Source organism: Saccostrea echinata, unplaced genomic scaffold, assembly GCF_033153115.1.
Source record: "Saccostrea echinata isolate AGI-Se365-2 ecotype Australia unplaced genomic scaffold, CSIRO_AGI_Sech_v1 ptg000001l, whole genome shotgun sequence".
NCBI lineage: Eukaryota > Metazoa > Mollusca > Bivalvia > Ostreida > Ostreidae > Saccostrea > Saccostrea echinata.
The window spans coordinates 2081872-2105597 of NW_026889750.1; the positions used below are offsets into that span (position 1 = coordinate 2081872).

A 23726-nucleotide genomic window follows, 5' to 3' on the forward strand; every position below is an offset into this window, starting at 1 on the left:
ATTCCCCAAACTAATTTATATAAATTAATTCTTCAATATTAAAAGTCATTAATTGTTTATAATCCAAATTATATTTACAGTATTGTCAAGTATTAGATGAAAAGCAGTAATTAGGATTTCTACATAGATTCCAAATTTACTAAGTGTTAAAAAATTGCACATCAGCTGTAAATGTATTTTGGTACTCAGAGTTTGACTTGTAACACATTTAATGTTCATTTAAAATGATAAATAGTGTCAATCAGCCTTGAAAAACAACTAATTTAAAAAAGTGGCCAAAAATGCTGGAAATCTTGGAGCCATTTTAAACAAATATTTCTTGGGGGAGGTACCCCAATCCCCACCCATGGGAGGGGGAAACCCTCTCTCATACCCTTTTTATGGTGATTAGGAATAGCTAAGAGAACAAAGAGAAGATTTTTGCAAAAACAAAACTTTTACTTCATAAGAAAATATAACTAAGAATACAGTATTGACATATGGAGGACTTTGAATGCCCAACCATATCAGCTTAATACTATAGTAAAACATCAAAATCTGAATGGTCCAAATATAAATTTTATAAATCCCTTAAACCTGAAATACTTGAAACAATAACCACCTTACAACACTGATGAAAATGATATGAAGTGGTTTCCATAAACAATATACCGATAAACAATGTCTGTTTTATTAATCCTTATAAAAAATAATTTGTTCAAATTCTGCTAAATGTATTATCATTCTTTGAACAATACACTGCGTAGACTCTTTATCAATTGTACATTTTCCCTTAGTCTGTTTTAAATCATGCCATAGACATGCACTCTGTCTACATTTCGTACTTTTTTTCAGATCTTTGTATATAATAAATACAAGCACCACATCAAAAAACAGTTAAGTGTGTATAATCAATGACTTGATTAATATCACAGAATCATCTAGGCCAGGGTTTATCTATCACTCAATGAACATGAGAAAATGCAACAAATCATGCATTTCAATCACTTCCACAAATGCCCAAAAAAATATCTCTCTCCTAAAAAAATATTTTCTCTTCTTCAGAGATAAACCCTAACTTTTTCATTTCTGTCCAGCTCAGGATTTTTGTAGTGGTGTGTTCGAATCGTACTTCTGGGTCTTCACTTATTTTTCTTTTCTTTTCCATAAGCACTGTCTAATCCCAGTCCAGTAAACACTAACACTGTCCCCATCCACTGTCTGCTGTTCATGGGGTTCTGGAAAATTATTACCGATGCCAAAATGGTGAAAAACTTTCGTGTAGTTGTGATGATGGAGCATGTTAATGGTCCATATGTTGATACAGTGATGAAAATAAATGTCTGAAAAGAAAAAAAAAACATTTCAAGTTTTCATAATAAATGATTCATGATTTTTTAAGGTAGTTCGGCACTGTTTAAGAAAATTTGAACACCCAGTGAACCACACAGCAAAATGTCCTCTATCATTGCTGCAAATTTAAATACTCTAGCTTAAGCCCTTTTTGAATTCTAGATCAAACAAAATGACCCTTGAAAAATCAAAAAGGGTGATAACTTCAGTTTGATGTTTTTCTGACCTAAGCACTGTAAGAAAATTAACTCTTGTTAAATTATAAACAGCTTAGGATATGTACCTGAGGATCTACATATGTTTGATCTCTTACAATGAATGAAGAATACCACAGAATGTTATGTTGCAGGGAAACATTCTAGCTTTCAAAATATAGATTCAACAGAAACATAATCCCGCCCCCCTCCACCCACCCAACACACACACACAAAATTAAAAAAAAATAAACAAGCATGCCTACTCATTCTAGAATTATGAGATTTGTGGAAAGAGAGATTAACCAGATAAGTTCATGGTCAAATTATCTGAGCAATTAATTCAGGTTTAAATCTCAGAATGACCATAGAAAATGTGTTGAGGTGATGAGTATGTGTATTAAGATCTGTGTAGAGTAAGGGTTTCAAGCCTTGAACCCAATTCAAGCTTACCTGACCAGCAGCACTAGCTAAACCAAATGTTATCATTTGTAGTAGTATAGATGGATGTCTCTCCATAAACCCTAGAAATGCCAAACCTTCTCCTGAGACAACTAATCCTGAAAAAGAAAAAAACATTACCCCTGTACTCTTGTGTCCTATTGAGTTCTCTTTGTTTAACAAACAATACTGAGATATTTTTTTTAAAAAGTCTGAAGGACTCAGGGTTAAGTACATGATCTGCATTTAAAAGCACATTTTTTACGTGATGTCTTCCTGGAAAAACCATACATATAAATATCAATACATGCACAGAATACTAGGACTTCTTATCTATGGCTAACCATACTATAGACCATACACATGTATTGATGTAAACTAGTCTTGCATATGGCTAACGAATAGACCACTATGGCTAACCATAATATAGACCATATATTGATATTAAACTATTTTTACCTATGGCTAACCAAAATATAGACCATATATTGATGTTAAACTAGTCTTACCTATAGCTAACCATAATATAGACCATATATTGATGTTAAACTAGTCTTATATATGGCCAACCATAATATAGACCTTATATTGATGTAAAACTAGTCTTGCCTATGGCTAACAGTAATTTAGACAATATTGATATCAACTATAGTTTTACATATCGCTAACCATAATACAGACCACTATGGCTAACCATAATATATTAAACCATATATTGATGTTAAACTACACTGTAGTCTTACCTATAGCTAACCATAATATAGACCATATATTGATGTTAAACATCATACTGAAGGCTCCTGTCTTATGTTCAGATCTCATTCTCTCCTGTATTGCTCCTGTTACACCATCTAGTGACAGGGACACCAACTAGGTGGAAATAATCAAAATTAATATAGACATACAAATGTATGCACAGGGAAATAATGTATAAGGTTAAAAATAACATCATTGCTTTATTTTTAAATTAACAACTTTCTTTATAATCTCATATAAGATAAACTTTCTGTAAATCGCTGCATTGAGAATTTTAACAATAAAAATTAAATTCTGAAGAATTCATGTGATTTAGCAGCATTTCATCAATATAAATTTCAAATTCACCAGTAAAAGCTCTCCCACACCAACTATGCTGTCATGTTCAGATTTTTTGGTCTTTCCAGAGTCTTTGTACAAGAACATGGCCACTCCCAGGACTATCATTAAAACAAACAAGAACTTGGCTGCAGGGTATCTCTTCCTCGCAAACAGAATCCCTAGGATCAACACTGGGATAGGCTTTGCTGACTTTCCCAAAACCTAAATATAGTTTCAAATTTTGAAGTTGAAAGTCAATTCTTTAAGGATTGACAATTTAATATATGTAATTACTTCCATTTTTAATCAAGCACTTGCCATTTTTTCATTACCTGAGTTGGGTACGAGACATGCTGCAGTGCGTGGTTACTGGCTAACATAGCTCCTAGATAGGACATGGAACAAAATGAAAACATTCTGCCAGGAGTAGTGTCCCTTTCCTTCTGCCAAAACATGGCTGCAAAGCAATAATAAAACACACTGGATTTGGTAGTATACAATGTACATACTCAAGTACAGTAACTGTGATTGTTAACCCAAAAAAATTCTAATATCATTTTTTACTGTGGATCTTAAGTACAATGACAGAGAGCATTTATTAAAAGTGCAAAAATTCTTCTAATGTATATAGTGATATCAATATTTTTTATCCTGAAGATTGATATAGCACAATCATTTCGAAATTAAGCTATTAAGTTGCATGTCTTAAGAAAAGGAAGCATGAGTAATTTACTCTAATACATGTAGTTACCATATGGGACATGGTGGAAATAAAATTAACTGATTGTAAAACAAAGTTATATTAATATTTATAATGTTCATATCATCAGAGAAAACTGTCAAAACGTATCTTTTAAACATCTTTGTGTCAATGTTTGAAAATTGGGTTTGTTGCAATGTGTTTACATGTACCAAATACTTTTAAATATTTACGTTTTTTTCTCTTTTTTTTTTTAATCAAAACTGTGTCCATGTCCCTATAAAAAAATAATTATAAGCAAAGGTATAAAGGTAGCTACATAGAATGAGATTCCATACCAATTTTTGCTGCAATGGCATTGATGATACATTGCACAAATACAAGGGCAAGTGTGTATTTAAATTTCTCTGTCTTTTCTCCTTCTCCATATTTTCCTTTTGTTCTAGAAAAAAAAAATCAAAATGATGCCATAATATACTGCAAATGTACAGTGTTCATGATAAAATAACAAGGAATATTATAAAAATTACAGTCTTTGTACATATAAATCATTTTGTTTGGGAGAAATAGAAGAAAAAGGTGGTTAACTCATGTAGTAAATTTTGAAGAATGACTATAGTCAAATGTAAATGAATGTGGCAGAAGAACCAATAATTTTAACCCTCAGTGGTCAATATAGGGCCATGCAATTAAACCAATTATTTGACATGTAATGTTAAGTCTCCATAAGCCATCTGACCAGCCAAATAAAATAATGTACATTTATAGACCTGCTAATACACTTGTATAGACTTTTCACGGTAACTGCGGTACATTTGTATTGCTCTTTTGCAGGGCAAAATGATATAGTTTGGTGAAATATGGCGTAAAAGTAATTGTTAAATATACGTCATTTGATTATCTGCCAACAAAAACTTCGCCAAACGTTATTATTTTGCCCTGCAAAAGAGTAATACCGCAGTTACCGTGAAGGGGCTAATTGGTTCAGAATGCAGATGAATATTAAATTCTGCATGCAAAATCCATGGAAGTTGAAAATGCATCAGATAGCTGTGTATGTATTTCAATTGGGCTAACTGACAAGAAATCTATTTAAAAATGCCATATCATTAAAATAATATTTTGAATGATAACCAGTCCAATTTGTTTTTCTTTGTTGCAAACATATGGGAAATATTTCAACTGACAGTGATGTTATCGTAACCAAATTTAAGAAATACATGTACATGCATCTGGTATCTGTTGTCACTATGCACTTCAGAGCAATTGATGGCCACACTGGATTAGCACTTAAAATACTTCATGGCCTCAGTAAAAATGTAACCAAATCTAAAGTGAAAGTTCAACCCCCCTTTTTTCAACACGTGCCCCTGTCTTTGTTGTACAGCTCTTCTGTTAACCATATCAACAATCTTTCTCCAAAACTAGTTAACATATTTAAGGATAGTTGAATCTTTTAGTATATTATTTATGTTTTGAATTATCTTCTTAAGAAAAGTATGCAATATGTGTTAATTTTTGCACTCACATTGACTCCTGAACAATTCCATAATAAAAATAACAGAGGAACGTTCCAGCTGCACACACAAGTAGTTTATTCCGACTTCCCGTTGTCATGTCCACGTGTTTTGTCTTATCAGGTATAGTGACTACGTGTGTCGGACCTGAAATCGTAGAATCACCTGTCATACACTGTCTATCACTTTACTCGTTATAAATTTGTTTTCATGACGTGTCGAATTCTCGAAACACCACTTGGAAAGCATTACTTCCGGTATAGGTTTGGGTAAAAGTAGTTCAATTTCTAGGATATTTAACGTGACTATCAATTATCAGTGAAAATACGTGATTTTAATTTATAAAACATCTATGATTTTATTTCAGTATATGGTAAAAAATAAAATTTTTACAATAATATATCAAAAAATTAAGCAATAACCAATTAAAGGTGCGAGAGGTACGCTACAGGATTTTTCGAGGTTTATCCTATTCTTACAACCTTAACCTTATTTGATTGGATAATAAAATTAGATCGAAGGTGTTTTCCTTTGATTCTCTTCGTGTACTAACCTTCATCACTGACCGCATGGACTTTTCCGTTTTCTTGTTGCTTTTCGTTTTCCATTACGGGAACGTTTGTTTCTACCAAGCACATGCAGCATTAAATCGAGAATTTTATTATTATTATTTTTTTGGTTATAAAAACAGCTGCAGATGTATTTTTAAAGTCCAATCTAATTTCAAAAGATTGATTAACGAACCTTTCATTTATGCAGGTTCAATTCACACGAACAATAACAATGATTCCATTTCACAATATACAAACTCTGGTTAAGGAAAACCCAAGGAGTTGAAAAACGACACGTGTCAAGTCACGGCCGGTTAATTAATTCAATTTGTAATGTAGAGGCAAAAAATGATCATCTTGACCAGCTGCTGTATAAATTATGGAGATTTACAACCTTCAAGTATGTCGCCACAAAATCACATCAAAAGCATTGATTGTTAAGTATTCACGAACACAGAAACTCAACGAGACTTAATTATTGACGCCTATACAGATATAGCGTACAGGTAACAGGAAATTCATACTACCTTCATCTGTCAGAAGTTGTCTTGCTAATTAGTTCGTGATATATATGCTTTTGAGCGGATCTGTATATCTATTTTTTTTTTAAAATACTAGTATAATAGTATTGCTTGGTTCTTTATGAAATAAAAAAAATAAATAATGTAGGTTGTATTGGTGAATTTAGGTGGGAAAATAATTAATCTAAAATAAAATTTGTTGAAAAAAAGAGAAAGGATAAATTATACAATTAAATTCATAGTTTGCAGTATGACATATTTAATGCTAATTAACCGAGACAAACCTTCTTCTTCGTCTTAATGCCTTGACATTTGTGTTAAACTTTATTATAATAAATAATCTTGCTTGTTCACTGTATAACACGTGTAATATAACAATTGCTTTAACTATAACTGTCCAACCTACAAAGAAAAAAAAACCGTACCAAATATCTATTTTGTATCATAATTGCTTTTATTAACAAGTGGTAACATTACTACGACATTGTTTATCGTCAAATTATGGGAAAATCGAATTTAAGGACTGAAGACATATCCCTCGAATATCTTATTTTTTGTATCTCTTGTTAACATACCAAAAATATTGATCCTCATTATTAATTTTTGATTTCTTAACTGCTTTCATAATGTCTTAAAAATATAAACACCAAAAATTGTAATATCAGCGATTCAAGTGATATCCAATACATGTAGGATTTCAAAGGAAACACCATCCACTGGTATCTTGCACAAATGCCTGGTAATGTACCTCAATTTTTTGGTGGGGAAACTTGTTAAAGTAGCAATACTTCAATCTTGATTGGGAAAATCATATATCATTGAGGAACGTACGTGTCGTCTGACGTACTTTAATACATGAATAATATTTCCTAGTAAAACTTGTTTCCAAGTTTGTGTAGACATTTATGTAACTGACAGAGTACTGAGTATATCAAATCCTATACATGTACAATTAAAGTTCGTATCTCGAACATCAATATCACAAATTATAAATTTCGAATTCAGATGGTAGTCCCAATCATTTTTTTAATGTATTCTAACTTCAATATCTCGAATCCCCGGATACCTCTCTCAATATTTCTTGGTCCCAACAAGTTTGAGATAACGAAGTTCTATATCGAAACCTTTTTCTTGACTAGAGACATACATTATAGTATATGGTAATATAGTTTACAAAATCTCCACTTCAAAAGTTAAGTTTTTTTAACACTTTATACCTCATCCCGCATGGGCAGAGAAGCTTAGTCAAAAAAATTTTAAATTAGTACAAATTTCTATATCCATCCGCTACATGATGATCAGAGTATAGAGCATGATGATCAGAGTATAGAGAGGAATCAATGAAGGATTTAGACAAAAAACCCTAGGTGTTGGGGGACGAGGGGTCCGGGCCATTCCCACTCCAAGCAAAAAAAAATCTTACTCAAAAACATTCATGAAAAATATGTCCAAGTGCGAAAACCACATTGAGTGGTGAAGGGTGTTGGATGGACACTTCTTACGTTTTCCATCATATATATATGATACTCTTCTGGTAACCTAACTATGTAGATTTAATAGCTTTGAAAATGCTAGGAATGGTCCTCCCAGATCCTATCCTCCACATAACGCCCCCACCCCTCCCCAGTTGTATCCGTTCCTTGGAATACTCTATTATAAATTCCAGTTTCATTGCGTTTACTTTAGTACATTTATACAAGTAATCTTCCGTAGAATATATAACCTGAATCCAATAAGTACTGAACATATAATCAGGTATGGCGATAGTATTTTCAGACCATATATGATATGGCATTTTCATTTGATCATACATTGTATCAGTTAGAATCATGTTATTCAGTGCAGACATAATTAAAACAAAACATTATATTGAAAATTTGTGACTTAGTATTGGATATTTTTTCTCTATACTTTTTTATGCATTAATTAAATCTCATCACCATTTTACAATAGTATATAGAGGTTACAAGAACATGTAGATCATTAATACAAAGTAATTTAGATAAATAAGGCATGTGTGAACAATAAAATACAAAAACAGTGCGTTACTATAAATGTGAAAAGAATGGGAATTCTATACCGCGGAGAAAATTTCATTTATTTTCTTTATAAATGAACATAATTTTCTCAGAAAGCAGTGCTAAATACTATTCATAATGTTTTAAAACTATAACTATATTCTTTAATTTTATTTGTTTATCTGTTAAACACAACTTTCTGTCTTTTTGTAGTGAACTGCACTTTAGTAATTCATCACGGATTTCTCTTAAATTGAAATGGGGACAAATTCTGAAAAATTATAAACAGATGTGTAGAGGATAAGCAAAAATAATGATTGATGTGTTTTTTAGTTGATTGGAATTAATTTGAAATTAATGTTTGGGGCAAAGCATTCAAAATTCAGGGAATCCAGCAGTAAACATTTCGGGGAGGGGGGATTCAAATATTACATTGTGTATAATTATCTGTACAAATGTAAGTATGAATTAATATTTTTATATATATATGAAAATTATTTAAGAATGCAATATTTTTTAATTATAAACGGGTTTTTTTTTTTTGCAGGAGGTAGGGCCGCTCTTAAATCAGCCGTAGAAATAAATTGTGTACATTGTAATAGAGATTCTGTTACATTACACACTGGAATGCATGTATTGCTTTAAAAACCGACTGAAAACGTGTTTTTTCCACAATTGCTCTCCCACAAAGAGATCACACACAAACTTCTACCCTGAGTTTTGAAATCTCGTCATCTTACGTGAGAAAAAGATTTCAATCTTCGTTTTTGTTTCCCAAGAGTCCGTGTGATATTCCTTTTCTCCTTCATTCTATACCAGGCGGGTCTTTCATGTTTCTTTCAGAATAGAAACTGAATCTTACGCATCTGTTTTTGTCATAATGAGATGTTTATAAATGTTTTCCTCCATTGCAAGATTCTCATCTTATCTGTGTGGGTGAGTTAATGATACATTTGTGAATTCGTATTGAAGCGACGATAAAAAAAAGAGATCTGAAAGAACGTACACTGCTCGTGTCAGACGACTGTGTCAGAGATAGACCTACGTCAACAACAAAACGATGTTCTGCTGCAGTGCAACCGATCAAACGACATTAACAGAAAAGTGATATTTACGTAATTCCACTCTTTAAAATTTCTTGTCTGCATATTGCTTTGATTTATCTGTATATAAAATATTAATGAAGAAAAAAATATTTGTAAAATATTTTTTTTATAATGTGGGGCTTTGCAGCAGATTTTTTTTAATGCAAGACAAGGTAATTTCAAGTAAGAGTTGTCTTTCTTTGCATGTAGTTCACATTAATGCTAATCACTTTCGGAAACAGTACCAGTCATGTGCACTTATCTCCCTTCTTGAATTAGGTGGTAAGATTTTAACGCAGGGTCCGATAAGACAGCACGGACTTAACGAAAACTTAAATGTATCTTTCCACATATCTACAAGTTTCTAAAACAACTATCAAACGGCGGGAATTAAGATAAATGCGTCGAGTGTGCGATACTGTGATATTTTCGATAAACATTAGATACGGATCTGTAATGGCTGTCGGAGAGCCTCCTCGGCGTGCGGCACTGTTCCCCATACATTAATTAGAAGAGTTTTTGTATCACAGCTGTGTCCGTCAATCTCAAATCAAATCAATCTTTTCATATATATTATAAATTTTTCTCAAATTTCTCAATGAAATATACTTGAAGGAATTTTTATTCCAGTTATTTCCATAAAATATTATACCCCATGCATTCAATGATGTTTTCCAGTGCTAACACTAAGGGTTATTTTTTTGACATGGAGATTATCTGTTGCTATGATAATAAAAAAGAATATTCTCCTTGATATCTAATGGAGTCGGTAATAACATTTTATAGAGGATGTCGCGACATGCACGCTGTAATGAGCCGCTTGATACAGTAGTGTTTCGGAAAAGCCATAATCTTCTGCCGGAATCCACTTGCCTGACTAATATACCCATTCTAGTGATAATACAAACGTTTTATCGTATTGTTGACAAGAGGCATTATAACATGCGCTTGAATATAGAGAGGTTCCGGATAAAAATTATCAATTTTGTATCTTATGTGTCTTAGTTTATTCCCCTTTATCTTTCTCTCGAATTACCTCTGTTCCCTCTAATCTCAAATTTGCCGATAAACCAAGCTTATTACACAGAGTTTCAGTCTACCTACACCATTTGCACCCAATGTTTACTTCAATGAAATATATTTAATGTGTTTTAATGTTGAAATTACCTTATTTTCTCCTTAGGAATAAAAACGTTCTTCTTTCGGAGCATGAGGCATATCGTAAGTATTCTAATCTAAGTACAAGTAGTCTTCAGTATGATTATCAAAATGAATTCTGCTGTGTTAAGCTAGTGGATTTGACATTGAAATTATTATGTACATGTTAAAACCATGTGGGTAAAAAAAATTTTCATGTTTTTGTTTCAACGAACTCACAAACAGGGTGCATGTCTTTTCAATGTCGATACAGGAGCAACCCCGATAAACCGTAACTAACTGTAAAGCTGTTACCGGCCGGTTGTATTGTGATTTGGATTTTTTTCTTTGGATGGTGTTAATACACCCACGTTAAAATTTGATAGCAGGATTGGATTTTTTTTCCCTCAAATGTTCGCCAGAATAACATCAGCATCAGTAGTGAAAAACCTACTGTAAACGTTCTAAAAAATACAAGGTTCTCTCTGGAGATTTTTAATAAACTTATTATTCAAATCTAGAATTTTTTTCTCGTTGAAATCTCAAAATATTTACCAAAAAAAAAAAAAAAAAAAAAAAAAAAAAAAAAAAAGAAAGAAAGAGTCTTAACACAAGAAATTGTTTTCATGTTTTAACCGGTGACACATGCATTGTACTGAGATATTTTACTTGAGTATGATTACTTTGGCCTCTCTTTCTTGCATATCTAATGCAAGTACAAATAAATAAAAATATTCATAAACAATGCAAGTTCCATATGCAAATATATAAGTCATAGATTTATAAATATATTCAAATATTATTTTTCAGCGAATAGACGAGGATGTATACAATTCCTAGTCAACTATTTTAGGGAATCATGAGATTTTGTTCAACAGAATTATGTCTATATTCCGATTTAGGCAACAGGAACTGAACCAGATCGCAAGGTCACCTGCTTCTAGTCTGCTTGTCCAAATCTGAATTAGAAGTGTAAATACAACTTTACTTTATGAAGAAAATCAGAACTTCTTATCGGCGTGTCAACCGCCGGCCTGTTATAACTAGTGTTTTTCCGCCACATAAACCATTGTCTGGTCTCTTCGAACACTCCCCCCATTAACCAACTTAATAATAAGTTGTAAAATTTCCTTGAACCACTGGTACGGTTATTTTGTTTTCTTAGGTAATTTTCAATTTGTCTATGATCGCCGATAGATTATGCCAAGGCATTATAAACGAGACGAATAACGCGTGCCGAAATTGCTCCCCAATCAATTATGCATGCAACTTTTGTATTAGCATATTTATAACTTTTTATTATGAAACTTACATAGAATTTATGTGGCAAGCATAGGTTTGAAACTTGGATTTTTATTTTTCCAATTAATTAAGTGCTAGAAAAAAGCTAGAAAACAATTTTAAGGGAACCCTTTAAATGAAAAATAAAGCTTAAATATGAAGATCGATTTTTTTCTCTCCAAACGTTGCAAATGAAATTTATATTTAAGAATATGTTCACTATGATTCATTTACATATATTCTATGATGGAATAAATTGTTCATTTCCTTACAGAATTATAAATGATAAAATTGAAATTAAAAATATTTATTAGAAGATGTAATAAACAACGAAAAATGAATAAGTAACGTACTAGCATCCTATATTCAGACACTGAAATGTAAATAAATGCATGTTTTATAAAATACATGTATAAAGTCAATTAACTTTTCTTTTTTCACCTCAAAATTTTAGAAAACTAAATAAATTTAAGACTTCCAATCATAAGACTTTTCAAAGCACATAGTGATATAAATAGAGGATGTTCAATGTTTTGTAGATGAATATGGAATTTATTTCACGAGTGGGACAGGATTTTTTGATATTTTCACGAGTGCGAAGCACGAGTGAAAATATCAAAAAATCCTGTCTCACGAGTGAAATAAATTCCATATTCATCTACAAAACATTGAATTTTCTGTTTATTACATTTTCTTTGATTTTTCCTTTGCCTCTGTTATTTCTTAACACAGTGTCTTAGGCCCGACGTCATAGTTGAGCGGTTGAGACGTCATAGCTTATAAGTTGTGTGTCAGATTGAAAACATTATGTACATAGCATGGATTTCAGCAACATATTTAGGAAGAAATTTGCAGTTTTAGCTCTATCAAGATGCTTAGTTACTATCTATATCTTATGACAGGCCAGAAATTATTTTTTTTACTTACTTTGATATCCTTTCACACTGTGAGAGAATAGCATTTTTGGTATCCTTTCACACTGTGAGAGAATAGCATTTTTGGTATCCTTTCACACTGTGAGAGAATATCACTTTTATTCAATGAATAAATCACAGTATTTCACTGTTGAAAATGTAATAATAACATTTATTTATATATTTATTTTGAATAAGATAAACAGTAATATATTGTAGATGTAAGTGGGAAGATAAACCGTAAAAACCAGAGGAAAATGAGAATCACCTGACAATTATCAATATTTGTCTAGCAGATAACATTACAATTGTAGGTACTGATAAATAGCTACCTATTTAGTGGAACATGTACAACATTGATATTAATCATGGCGAGGGGTTATTAACATCCTTTGTTAGTTTAATACAGAATTTTCACAGCAACTACGAAAACTTAACTAAATTTAGATCTAAGATAATAAGAGGAAATGCTATTCACAACAATCTCTCAGAAAATTATTGTGTCATTTTAAAAATATAAATACAATGTAAATAAATATAGATAATGCAATTTTAAAACACTTTCTTTCTCCATATAAAAAAAAAATCATAAATACATGTACTAGTACACTAAAGTTATCCACATCTAGTTGTTAAAATTTTCAAATTCAGAAACAGTTCTTTCTTTTTTTTCTTTAAAGAAGAAAATAGGAGGATAAACATTTCATATTTCTTTGCAGCTAAGGTTGAAGTATACTAGTATTTCAACACAATCTTTTTTTTTTGGCTATTATATACATTACTGATATATCAAATCCTACGAACATAACATGTTATATTTCCATTGAGAAAAATATATTAGTGAAAGCAGTAGAAAAACATTTGAATTTTTTTTCCCGTATTTGATATGCCTGGTGTTTGAATGGTCGAAAAAAACACCCCACCCCACCCTGTATACAAAAATTTTGCCCCCTCCAAAAAGGCAAATTAAAAAAAAAAAATAAAAAAGGAAGAAGAAGAAGAAATAAACAACAATAAACAAAAGCTTAAAAAAGTCAATTGACAATTAATGAACTTTGTTTGGGATGATTGCATTTAATGAATAATTTAGGTGTTGATATCGAAGTGAAAGAAATTATCTATTGAATCTGAGCATATCACTGATCCTTATTTAAATCAGGGTGTTTGAATAAGGTTTCGAATCTTCTTTGTTTGAATGTTATGGAGGACATATTTATAATACATAAGTTCATAATTCATTTAATTTTCAATGTTTCTATACATGTATTTATCAAGCACAAAAGTTATCAGTAGTTTGCATAATTTAGGTTCGATGATAATCAAGCAATGTATTTATTTTACACGTCAGAAAATGCCCTTTTGGAATTTTGAGAAAAAATGTTAGTATTAATTAAAAGGTAGTCTTGAATTTTATGTAGTTATAGTTGGTTCACATTCGGTTACCACAGCTATCAATGATTGTATTTTTAGATTTTAGGAATACATTGTTTTTTTTTCAGACAATGCAAAGGCTCACATTTGTTTTGCAAATTTTATAAATTGAAGTTACCACAAAGCACAAATAAGAGAAACCTAGCTGTCATTTAGAACGATATTCAACGTATAAAATAGGGTTATTAGCTTTATAATAAAACACAATTATTCTCCTTCTTTATTTAAAAATTATGTTCAACTCTTGCCAATTATTATGATGTAGATGATAGACATTCTCATCATGTATTTTTAAGATGAGAAAATCTTAACAGCATTAAGAACGTTCCGTCTACTTCCCTCAAAGTACTTTTAAAATGCTACCGTAAATCTTTGTCGTAACAAGCACCTTGTGTGGGGTAGCTAGTGGAAAAACTGGCTTTTTATTGCGTGCATGTTATATTCTCAAAAGTTTTCTCAGGAACGCTAACCAAACGTGTCATTATTTAATTGGAAAACTTTTCACAACCCTTGTAAAAATTAGTTTTCTTGATCCTCAGAAAGTGAAAACATGTGCTGGTACAACAGAATACACCAAGTTTTGGAAGATTATCCATTAATTAAAATTTCATCTGTCTAGTTTTATAAATCGTCATATTGTAGTTACACATGCCAGAACATGGTAACACAGAGCGGTTCCCAGGGGAAAGGTTTCATGAGCTCTAGGACAAATTAGTGCCCGCGTTAATAAACTAACATTGACGTTTAATTGTCGTTTAAATTACAGGGAGGTCGGTGATGCTGATTTCATTTGTAGTTTTATTTTCTTTTATAATGAACTTTCATGGTTTATGGGTGACACTTATATACAGACTGGTGGCAAGGGTAAAATACGGGGCAACGAGAAGGAGATTGAAATAAACACGCACAGTCCATAACCGAAATTCCTTCTAATTAGTCCACATGACCGAAATCCAATTATAAAGCGCGTAAAAGTCACGGCAACTGATTTTTATTTCAACGTGGCAGTTAAACGTTTGAAAAAAGAAGTGTCGAAATTTACCAGAGAGAACACTTTTCATTAACAGAGGATCGGAGTATCAGAATGCTTGCAATGCATGTATTTTAAATTCGATTCTTTGAATTGACAAACCTTGTTTTAAAAAATTAAAATGTTAACAGCATTAAGATAAAATTTAATAAATTTAGTATACGCCTAATCCTCTATATTGAATTAGATTTGGTATATTCCCAGAATACAAGCATCAGTTTGAAGACAGAGTTCTTTCCCCTCGTATGCCGGTTTTTCGTGAACAGAGAAGAGGACCCCCTGGAAAGAAGATGCGTCAATTATGTCTGATGTTGATTAGCTATTTGGTAGTTTATTTTGGCGTTCACGCCTCAAACGCCCTGCACCACATGACGTCGTCAAAACGCTTCGCTATGAGCAATTGTTTCAAAGGGGAAAGACATGCCGTGACTAAATATTGTTATAACGATACCGGGGGATGCGGAGATCAATAGCACTCATATGTCAGTGTTTTCGACATCATCCCCTTTCTTCTGATTTCGTTCTCTTTCATTTTATAATTTTTCGGTGGAAATAAACCAAAAAAAAAAAATCCCTAGGAAATTAATAATAGGAGCATCAAAACATTCTTTTTGACAAAGAAAATGACCAATATCAATGTTTGTATAAAATAGATTTGGCACTCAGAGCAAAATTATTAAAACAACCGCAGAGCAAACGGATAACGCTCACGCGTCAAAATAAATATTCAACTGAGTTTGTGCAAAAGAAAATGATGGTTTATTTTTTCCTTGCAAACAATTGTCCTGGATGTAGATTCTTAATTTGTTGCATGGTGTAATGCTTCAAGAAAAGTGATGTAACTTGCCAATTAACTCCCGTTATCTATTTCAAAGACTTTTCCAGAATTACTATACACTTACGTCCGCCGTCCTATAATGAGGAAAATTCTTCCTTTCAGAATTCAGCGTCTCCCTCGGTACCCCTTAAATTGACAGTCTTCGCCGTTCGGAAATCGTAATGTTGAATGCTGTCCGAGATGATTCTTTGAGGTATAATGTCCCCATGGAGTAGTTCGCCGAGCACCTGGTAGACGAAACTCGTATGGATGATAGCAGGTGTCTGCTTCATTTTATCTTGTCACACTCAATTACGTGCATGTTAAACGTTTTAGTTTCATGTAGCGGACTATGACATCTTTTCTAACTTACTGCGTTTTTGAAAAGTCTGAAATTCAGAAATTTCAAGTATTTGGGTCGATAATTTGGAAGTCTCATTTTTCTTTCTTTTGTCGTTATACAAAATATAATGTACATCATAAATACAAGTTAATGTACTGGTATATGAAATATAGAAAACTTTTAATGTTTACATACAAACATACAAACACATAATTTGAAAACTAAAATAAGGCATTAAATATCAAAAGAAAAAAATGTAGGATACATATCTCTATCTGCTGTCTATAAAACACACGGTGTTTGTCCTGGAATTCCAAAAACATTGTCTATATTCTTGGGTTTTGTGTTTTTATTGATAAACATGACATCAGTTTTGATTTCTTTAGATTCTTGTTTGTGAATTTCAAATGCAGTGTAACACACGTCTGTAGGAAATTTGTTGAAACGATTCAATAGGAGGAAGAAAGGAGCCATTTTCAAATAAAGTGACCAAAATAGGACTTGTTACTCTAATTTTTTCACACGTAAATGAATGATTTTGGTGAATGATATTTATTTTTTAAGTCACTGTTAAAATTGAATTTTATCATAAATAGTAACATTCATTGGAATTTTGCTAACATCTTGTATGTTTCTTTTCCCAGCACTTTTATCCCTCTTCTTTTAATTATAATTTTGATGCGCTGGGCTTTTTCGCCCAAGAGATACAAGAATTCAACCTATTCAATTTGCAAAGATTCATCTTTTTTGTTTGCCAAAAAAGGTATATATATATATATATATATATATGCATTTTTAAACCAATTTTTGTTCATAATAATCTTTATCAAAACTAGAACTATTGAAGTATTATTTTGACTTCCTGTATAAATAATGTCATACATGAATTGGATAAAACTGTGCAATTTCATTCCATAAATTCAACAAGTTTAGCGGAAAACTTTAGAGAATGTGGAGAACATAGCCAACTATCTTATTACATAGCTGACTTTCTTCGCCCTGTTCTAAGTTAATGAGGCGTTTCTGTGTTCGATGTGACGTTCAACCCCCTTAATGACAAACCCCACATTAATGACAATATCCCTGGTTAATTCTTATCACCAGTTTTACATGAAACATTGCTAATTAAGATAAAAATTATTTCTTCAAGATAAACAGCCTCTGACACTTTCACACTTGCATCTGCAATTGAGCTAACACGACATATGATTTTGGAAACTCGATTTTGTTCTTATCTTTTAAAAAAAACGAATTCATTTTATGCATGTAACTTATATCTAACCCCAAACGTGCAAATCTGAAAGGTTACAAAACCTGGATCGCATAATCACACGTAATCTAGATTTTTGGTGGTGCAAATGTTTAAGATATATGGGTTGTCTTTCTGGATCAATGCAAAGAAAGAAAAATAGTACACGATTTTACTCTTTTTGAATGAAAGTGGAATTTCAAGGCTACAATTTACGTATCAAGCATAAAAAAAATAAAATATTAATATTTATAAGAATCCTTGGGAATTCTTTTTCTTTGTTAGAGGACAATTTTCTAACTACAAGTGCACTAAAATATGTAATATATTATGCATTTTTTAATAATAAAGTTTTTACAGATTTGATTTGTTTACAATCGATCTCTTTTGGGATTTGGACAATGTATCATAGGAACTTCCTCGAAGAAAAGTACTTATACCATATAGTTTTCAAAATGAATATTTTCCATTATGAAAATTGAATAAAAGCTTATCTTTATTTTAAAAATCGAGACTAAAGTAGAATTTAAATATTCTTTACTAGTCGGACAGCACAAACCCCCGCCAAGAAAAGCATGGAGTGTTCGAGTCTTTAACATTTCATTTTCGGCCGGAAATTTACGCAACAATTTTATCTTATCAGTATTGCCGTGAAAACGTCTCTACATAATGTTTTACATTAAGTATTGAAATCATTCATATGCGATCGTAAAACGTATACCTAACTGCGAGGGAATTTTATAGATAAGAGGAACACTATTACCACAAGACCAGATCATTGCTGGAACATAAACGTGAACTTAAGTGATAAAACTCATTCATAAAATATTGAAAGGACCTCTAAGATCTTCATTTTTAATAAATGTCGAGACCCCTTTATTGGCAGGAAAATAGGGTAGCAAATAGAGTAAGAAGCTAGATAAAATTTCACAAAAGTTATGCAAAGCTTATCTTATCTATATTCACTATGTATATGCAAACACTTCAGAAAAAAAAGTTATTGGCATGTCTTCAAAATCTGGTAGATGGCTTGTTCGGTGTGACAAAGCCCAGAAACACTTGAAAATACAAAACTTGAGTGTTTTGTTTTGTCAATATTTAGAAACCAATCGAACGAAAATATACCCGAAAATAAGGAGGGATGAGCGAGTGTTCGATGAGCGTTCTTGCCTCGACTGGTTGTTATCTTGGTAAAGTGGTGCTAAGATAAAGCGCCATCAATCAGTAGTCTTTAATAACGACATTTGGACAGTTGTTTGAGATAAAGGATCGCCACTTAGAGCTGATTTTCAGTCAATATATGGCGATGTCTTGATCTTAAAAAGACTTGCTAGATACTGCAGCTCTATATTTCTCAAGTGGCATCCTTCATTTCTGGAAAATAATCACCCAAATTTTCTTTCAAATGAAAGAAAAGAAAACAAAATATCCTCAAAATGTAATGATGTACAATTATTATACTTGACGGGGTTCTTCGCTTTCTTTTACTACAGGTTCTCTAAATTAACATTAAAAAGAAGACAAAAATAGGTTTCTGTAGTAACTTCTTGTCATAATCTCTGTAATTTCCTTTTTTTGGTTTGTTTGTTTGTTTTGGACTAGTATTTGTGGAAGAGTGTGTGTTGCAATTTTTTTAATGTAGCCTGTTGGCGACCTTTATGTGTAACAAGATTGTGAGTTGTGTGTTTTGATTGCACTGATAATGTGGATACGTCACCGACATCCTAGAACACATAGATACAACAAATAAGATGATATCATTTAAGAAAAAGATTGTCCCAGACATCTCGATAAATCAATGCCATTTTATACCCATTTTTCCTCGCCGGCTGCAAACATTTGGTGCCTTCCGATTTACGAAAATGTACACATCTCTCATCAAAAATGATCATGCTAGTTATCATAGGAGATTATCAAAAGGAAGTTATTTCAGCCAGAACTTGTCCTGAAATAACCTAATGCTACAAGCTTCAAGTCTTTGTATATTGTGTGTTCGGTGTCCCTAATTTCCCTACATCAGTTCACAACTTGTCCACTTACATTACCCACACTGACTCTAGGAATGGCAGCTCCTAGTGGGCGACTGAGGGAATCCATTCTCGGGTTTATTAAGACTCATTCCGTCATGCTTAAAAAGAGGGATATTTTTATTAATGAGAAATCTCGTTTGTGTCAATCAATATTTTTTGTCATGTCAAATGGCAAATACCGCTTGTATTGCACTCTTAATGTTTTGTAACTACACATTAGCTAAAATTTTTAAACTTCATTTCCCTTGATTTACCATTTTATTATCAAAAATTAAATTTTTGAAAAGTTTTTTGACTATTTTTTCAGAATTCTTCATCATTGTGAAGCATCGATCATTTGTACTGAGTAGATGACGATCAAGAAATATTGGCATTTACGGAGGCTGGCTGATCAACAAATTGCAAAAATATGAAATATGATTTTTATAGCAATAAAATATTATGCATAATAAAAAAAACACGTTTTCCAGCTATAATCATATTTAATGCAACTTCCAACTTATTTCTCCCCCCCCCTCTTTTTTTTTTAAGGTATCTTCTTAAAATAGTCTAAAATTGGCCACGACCAACGAGCCTTATTAATTGCTTCGCTATAACTTTTGCTTGAAATGGCTTAGTACAGAAAAATACAAGAAAATAACGATAAAATTTATATCACAAAGTAGAAGTACTTTGACACCATTTTCTTGCCTAAATTGTCGATTTAAAGCATGTCACCCGCGGTGCCTCGTTTTCGTCTGGCGCCATCTTGGAGTGGGACAGTGCTTGTTCGTACTTGACCTTCGCCTGTTACACGGGGAATCCGTGTCGGTGCATCATAAGACGCTGTGAAACAAATTGACATGCATTGATAAATGTCTACTTCACACTAGATGACATAATATTTTATATGCAATAAATAGAGCTAAATCAAATTTTGTCCAATAGGAAAATCAAAACCTGGAAGAGGCTATTTTGAATAAAAATCAGAATCAGTCAAATTTCTTGATTTATGGACTTTAAAAATGATTTTAACCTCGAAGTCATGGTTTTCATATCTCAAGCAATCAGAGATTGAAATGATTTTGATAACATTTTGGAGTTTTGTAGTGCAGACTTAATAATATGTACTTAATAACATTTAAAGTGAGCACATTTTCCCCGTCATTAATTATTGTTTCATAATCGTTTTCTTTAACCAGACCTCCCTGATAAATATTAATTTGTTTACTTTGCCATTACATTTTTCATGGTAATTTTTAATTATGAATAAGGGAAAGTAAATTGCTTTTGAAATTTTCATGTAAATAATTTGAATTTCTATTGCATATAATGAACAATAATACACCTCTTTGAAAAAGATCGTGTCGGCGAAGAATTGCTTACAGTTGAGACATAAACTGCTTACAGTTCCTCTACTGATTCTCATAAAATAAGAAAGGCCTCGATCTATAAAAATGTTTCACAACTTATAAGGTATTATAGAAGACATTGAAGAAGCTTATAACAATCTAAAAAATTCTGGTTGTTTTGCCTTGGACAATAATTTATAATGTTTTCGGGAAACTTCTTTCCGAACATGCACATTATTTCTTTACAAATCATCCTGCTTAAAGACCAGCAACTGCAGTGTTCTGTATTTAAACATTTCTGCAATCTTTTGGAAGGTATTGTCATTATTTTTCTGCTTTGTTTTAAAATTTATTTTTATTTACTTAAAAATTAAAATAGCAGTCTTAAACTATGGCAAGGAAAAAAACTCACTCCTTTATACTTGTATGTAGATAGTTACTATTTATTAGACTTTACCTTTGATGTGGTTTAATTAAAGAGTTCAACTTTGTGGCTATTTCGTTCGATTTAATTTATCAAAATATATTTTCAGACCTAAAAGAAACGCAACAGCTTGATCAGCGACAGAAAAATGTCTTGAGGGATAATATTCTGGGAAGTGAATCACACCTAAGACGGCAAAGGAATCGCGGCAATTATCCCGTAATAAGGGACAGGTCCAAGATAACAGTGATTAAAGACGTCCAGCACCACCGGACCAAGCCGCACAAAAATGTCGGTTCGCTGACCAAGGCATGGTTTGTACACAACATACTTCATCTTGCTCTGTCTACTTGGTGTTCAAACTATGTATTTCCTCCCTGCGGTAAGGGACTTCTCCTGACTCTTTTAGTTATCTTTGGGTTACATAAGAGGACTCCAACACAGTTTAACCTTTGAAGATAAGACTTGTTTACTCATTGTTTGGTGCGGTGTTTGTCTCAAGCATTCAGAAAAGGGATTTCCGAAAATAGTCTCTTGGAGTCTTAAAAACCTGAATGCAGTGAAAGCATCCTGTTTTACAACTGCGAATTCGCCGTAGACAAGAACTAAACTCTTAGTCTGAGATCCAGTACGTCAGATGAAAAAAAAAGTTGTCCTCGGACAAATAATCGTAGATCTTAATATGGGAAATTGTTAAAGATCTTTAACATTCTCCAAGATATTACCTATCAAATTTCATTAGATTGATAAAAGTCATTACAAATCTTTATTGGAATCAGACATAATCTGTCTTATCTGGGTAGCTTTGTTGTCGGTGGACAGTTAGCAGGTCATCGAGTGATAAGAGAAACCCATCACAAACCTTACCTATTTGTTATAAATTAATCACGACTGGTCTCTCTGAATTCAACCTATTTAGGAAATCCTTGTCTTTAAATATTGAATAATGGTGTATTAGATTTACATTTAGCTGTTATGATTTAAAAGGGCTGGAGACTTAAGGGAATGTTAGGGTTTACTCGATGGTAATATGGTATAAAAATAAAAATGTCACTTCAAAGTTCAAATTTTCATTGTATAATTTTATTAAAATAAGACCTATAGTACGGATCCATATTGAAACATTTTCTTCAAGCAAAAATTCGAAAATTAATTTTCCTGTGTTTCAAACAATTCAATGTTAAAGGGAAAATCACTGCATGAAATAATTCTGTTTTTTTTTAAAGTCAGAAGTAAAAAGAAGAGCTAGATTTTTAAAGTAATCTAATCAAGGACTTACTCGAATATCAGTTGAGAGATATGTATAAGCTAACATTTGGATATATATGATAGTACATATCTGGTTTCCTTGAATTGAAGAGTTCCTATCAAGGAACAGTTTATCCTTTTTATCATTATTAACTGCGAAAGACCACAAATGATGATGATATACGGGTCCTATCTGTTACAGCGAGATACGCACTTCGCTTTTCTTGCGTTTGGTAAAGAACCCGGTATCTTTTTCTTATCCTTGCAAGCGAGAGGTGTCATTAATTTCAATAATGTGACAGAGCAACAACACTCTAATCAAAATGAAGCACAAAGAGGTATATAATTAACAATCCAGTCATGTTTCAAGTAATAATGAAAAGAAATGAAATACTTTTATACCTGAGTAAAATTTTAATTGGTCTTACTTTGGACTTCAAGTGAAATATTTTAAATTTTGTAATGGTGTATTCGAGCTCAGTCATTTTGTAACGAGACGACTTCGACGCCATACCACAGAGATCCTTAAAAGTTTAACAAGCCAGCAAAAAAGAGTATATCTTATCGGTGATGATGTAGGAAATCAAACAAATAGACAATGCGAGTAAGAATACGGGCTAAATGTTCGAAAAGAATTGCTTGAACGATTCGAACACGTGATCAATCCGCACAAAGAACTCATTTCTCATGAGAAAAAAAATGTTTTAAGTACACAAGTAATGATAATCACGTTGTATTTTGTGTGACTTTATGGCTGTAATGTAGCCTTTCATTAGTTAGCAAGATATAATTTTCAAGTCACCGCCAAAAGATATTTTGTTTATATTTATACTTGCATTATTATTTAATTTATTATTATAGCTTCCAGAGAGTCACATCTTCACAAATAACACGTAAATGAAGTTCTCATGAATTAAATATGAATTAAAGAACTGCGTGTATGTATCAAAGAATTTTTTTTCCTTCAAAAAGCAAAATATCGACAATAAATATACTTGAGCTTTAGTTTAAAATAGTTAAACAAACAGATGATGATATATTTTTATCATTAAGTT

At 32.0% G+C, this 23726-nt stretch overlaps 2 protein-coding genes across 2 annotated transcripts; one reads left to right on the top strand and one right to left on the bottom strand.

The window, feature by feature from the left end:
• Nucleotides 1-417: 417 nt before the first annotated feature.
• On the bottom strand, nt 418-6252 carry LOC133203525 (solute carrier family 35 member B1-like). Its single transcript, XM_061339630.1, has 8 exons — nt 5815-6252; nt 5273-5408; nt 4083-4186; nt 3377-3501; nt 3072-3266; nt 2711-2837; nt 1980-2086; nt 418-1322 (listed from the first exon to the last, which is right to left on the bottom strand). The coding sequence occupies exons 1-8, from the start codon at nt 5897-5899 to the stop codon at nt 1122-1124; spliced, it is 1080 nt and encodes a 359-aa protein (XP_061195614.1). The 5' UTR covers nt 5900-6252; the 3' UTR covers nt 418-1121.
• A 4296-nt stretch (nt 6253-10548) lies between these two features.
• Nucleotides 10549-21974, top strand: LOC133204511 (uncharacterized). The gene is made up of 2 exons (XM_061340592.1): nt 10549-10657; nt 21533-21974. The coding sequence occupies exons 1-2, from the start codon at nt 10591-10593 to the stop codon at nt 21877-21879; spliced, it is 414 nt and encodes a 137-aa protein (XP_061196576.1). The 5' UTR covers nt 10549-10590; the 3' UTR covers nt 21880-21974.
• The last annotated feature ends 1752 nt before the right edge of the window (nt 21975-23726 follow it).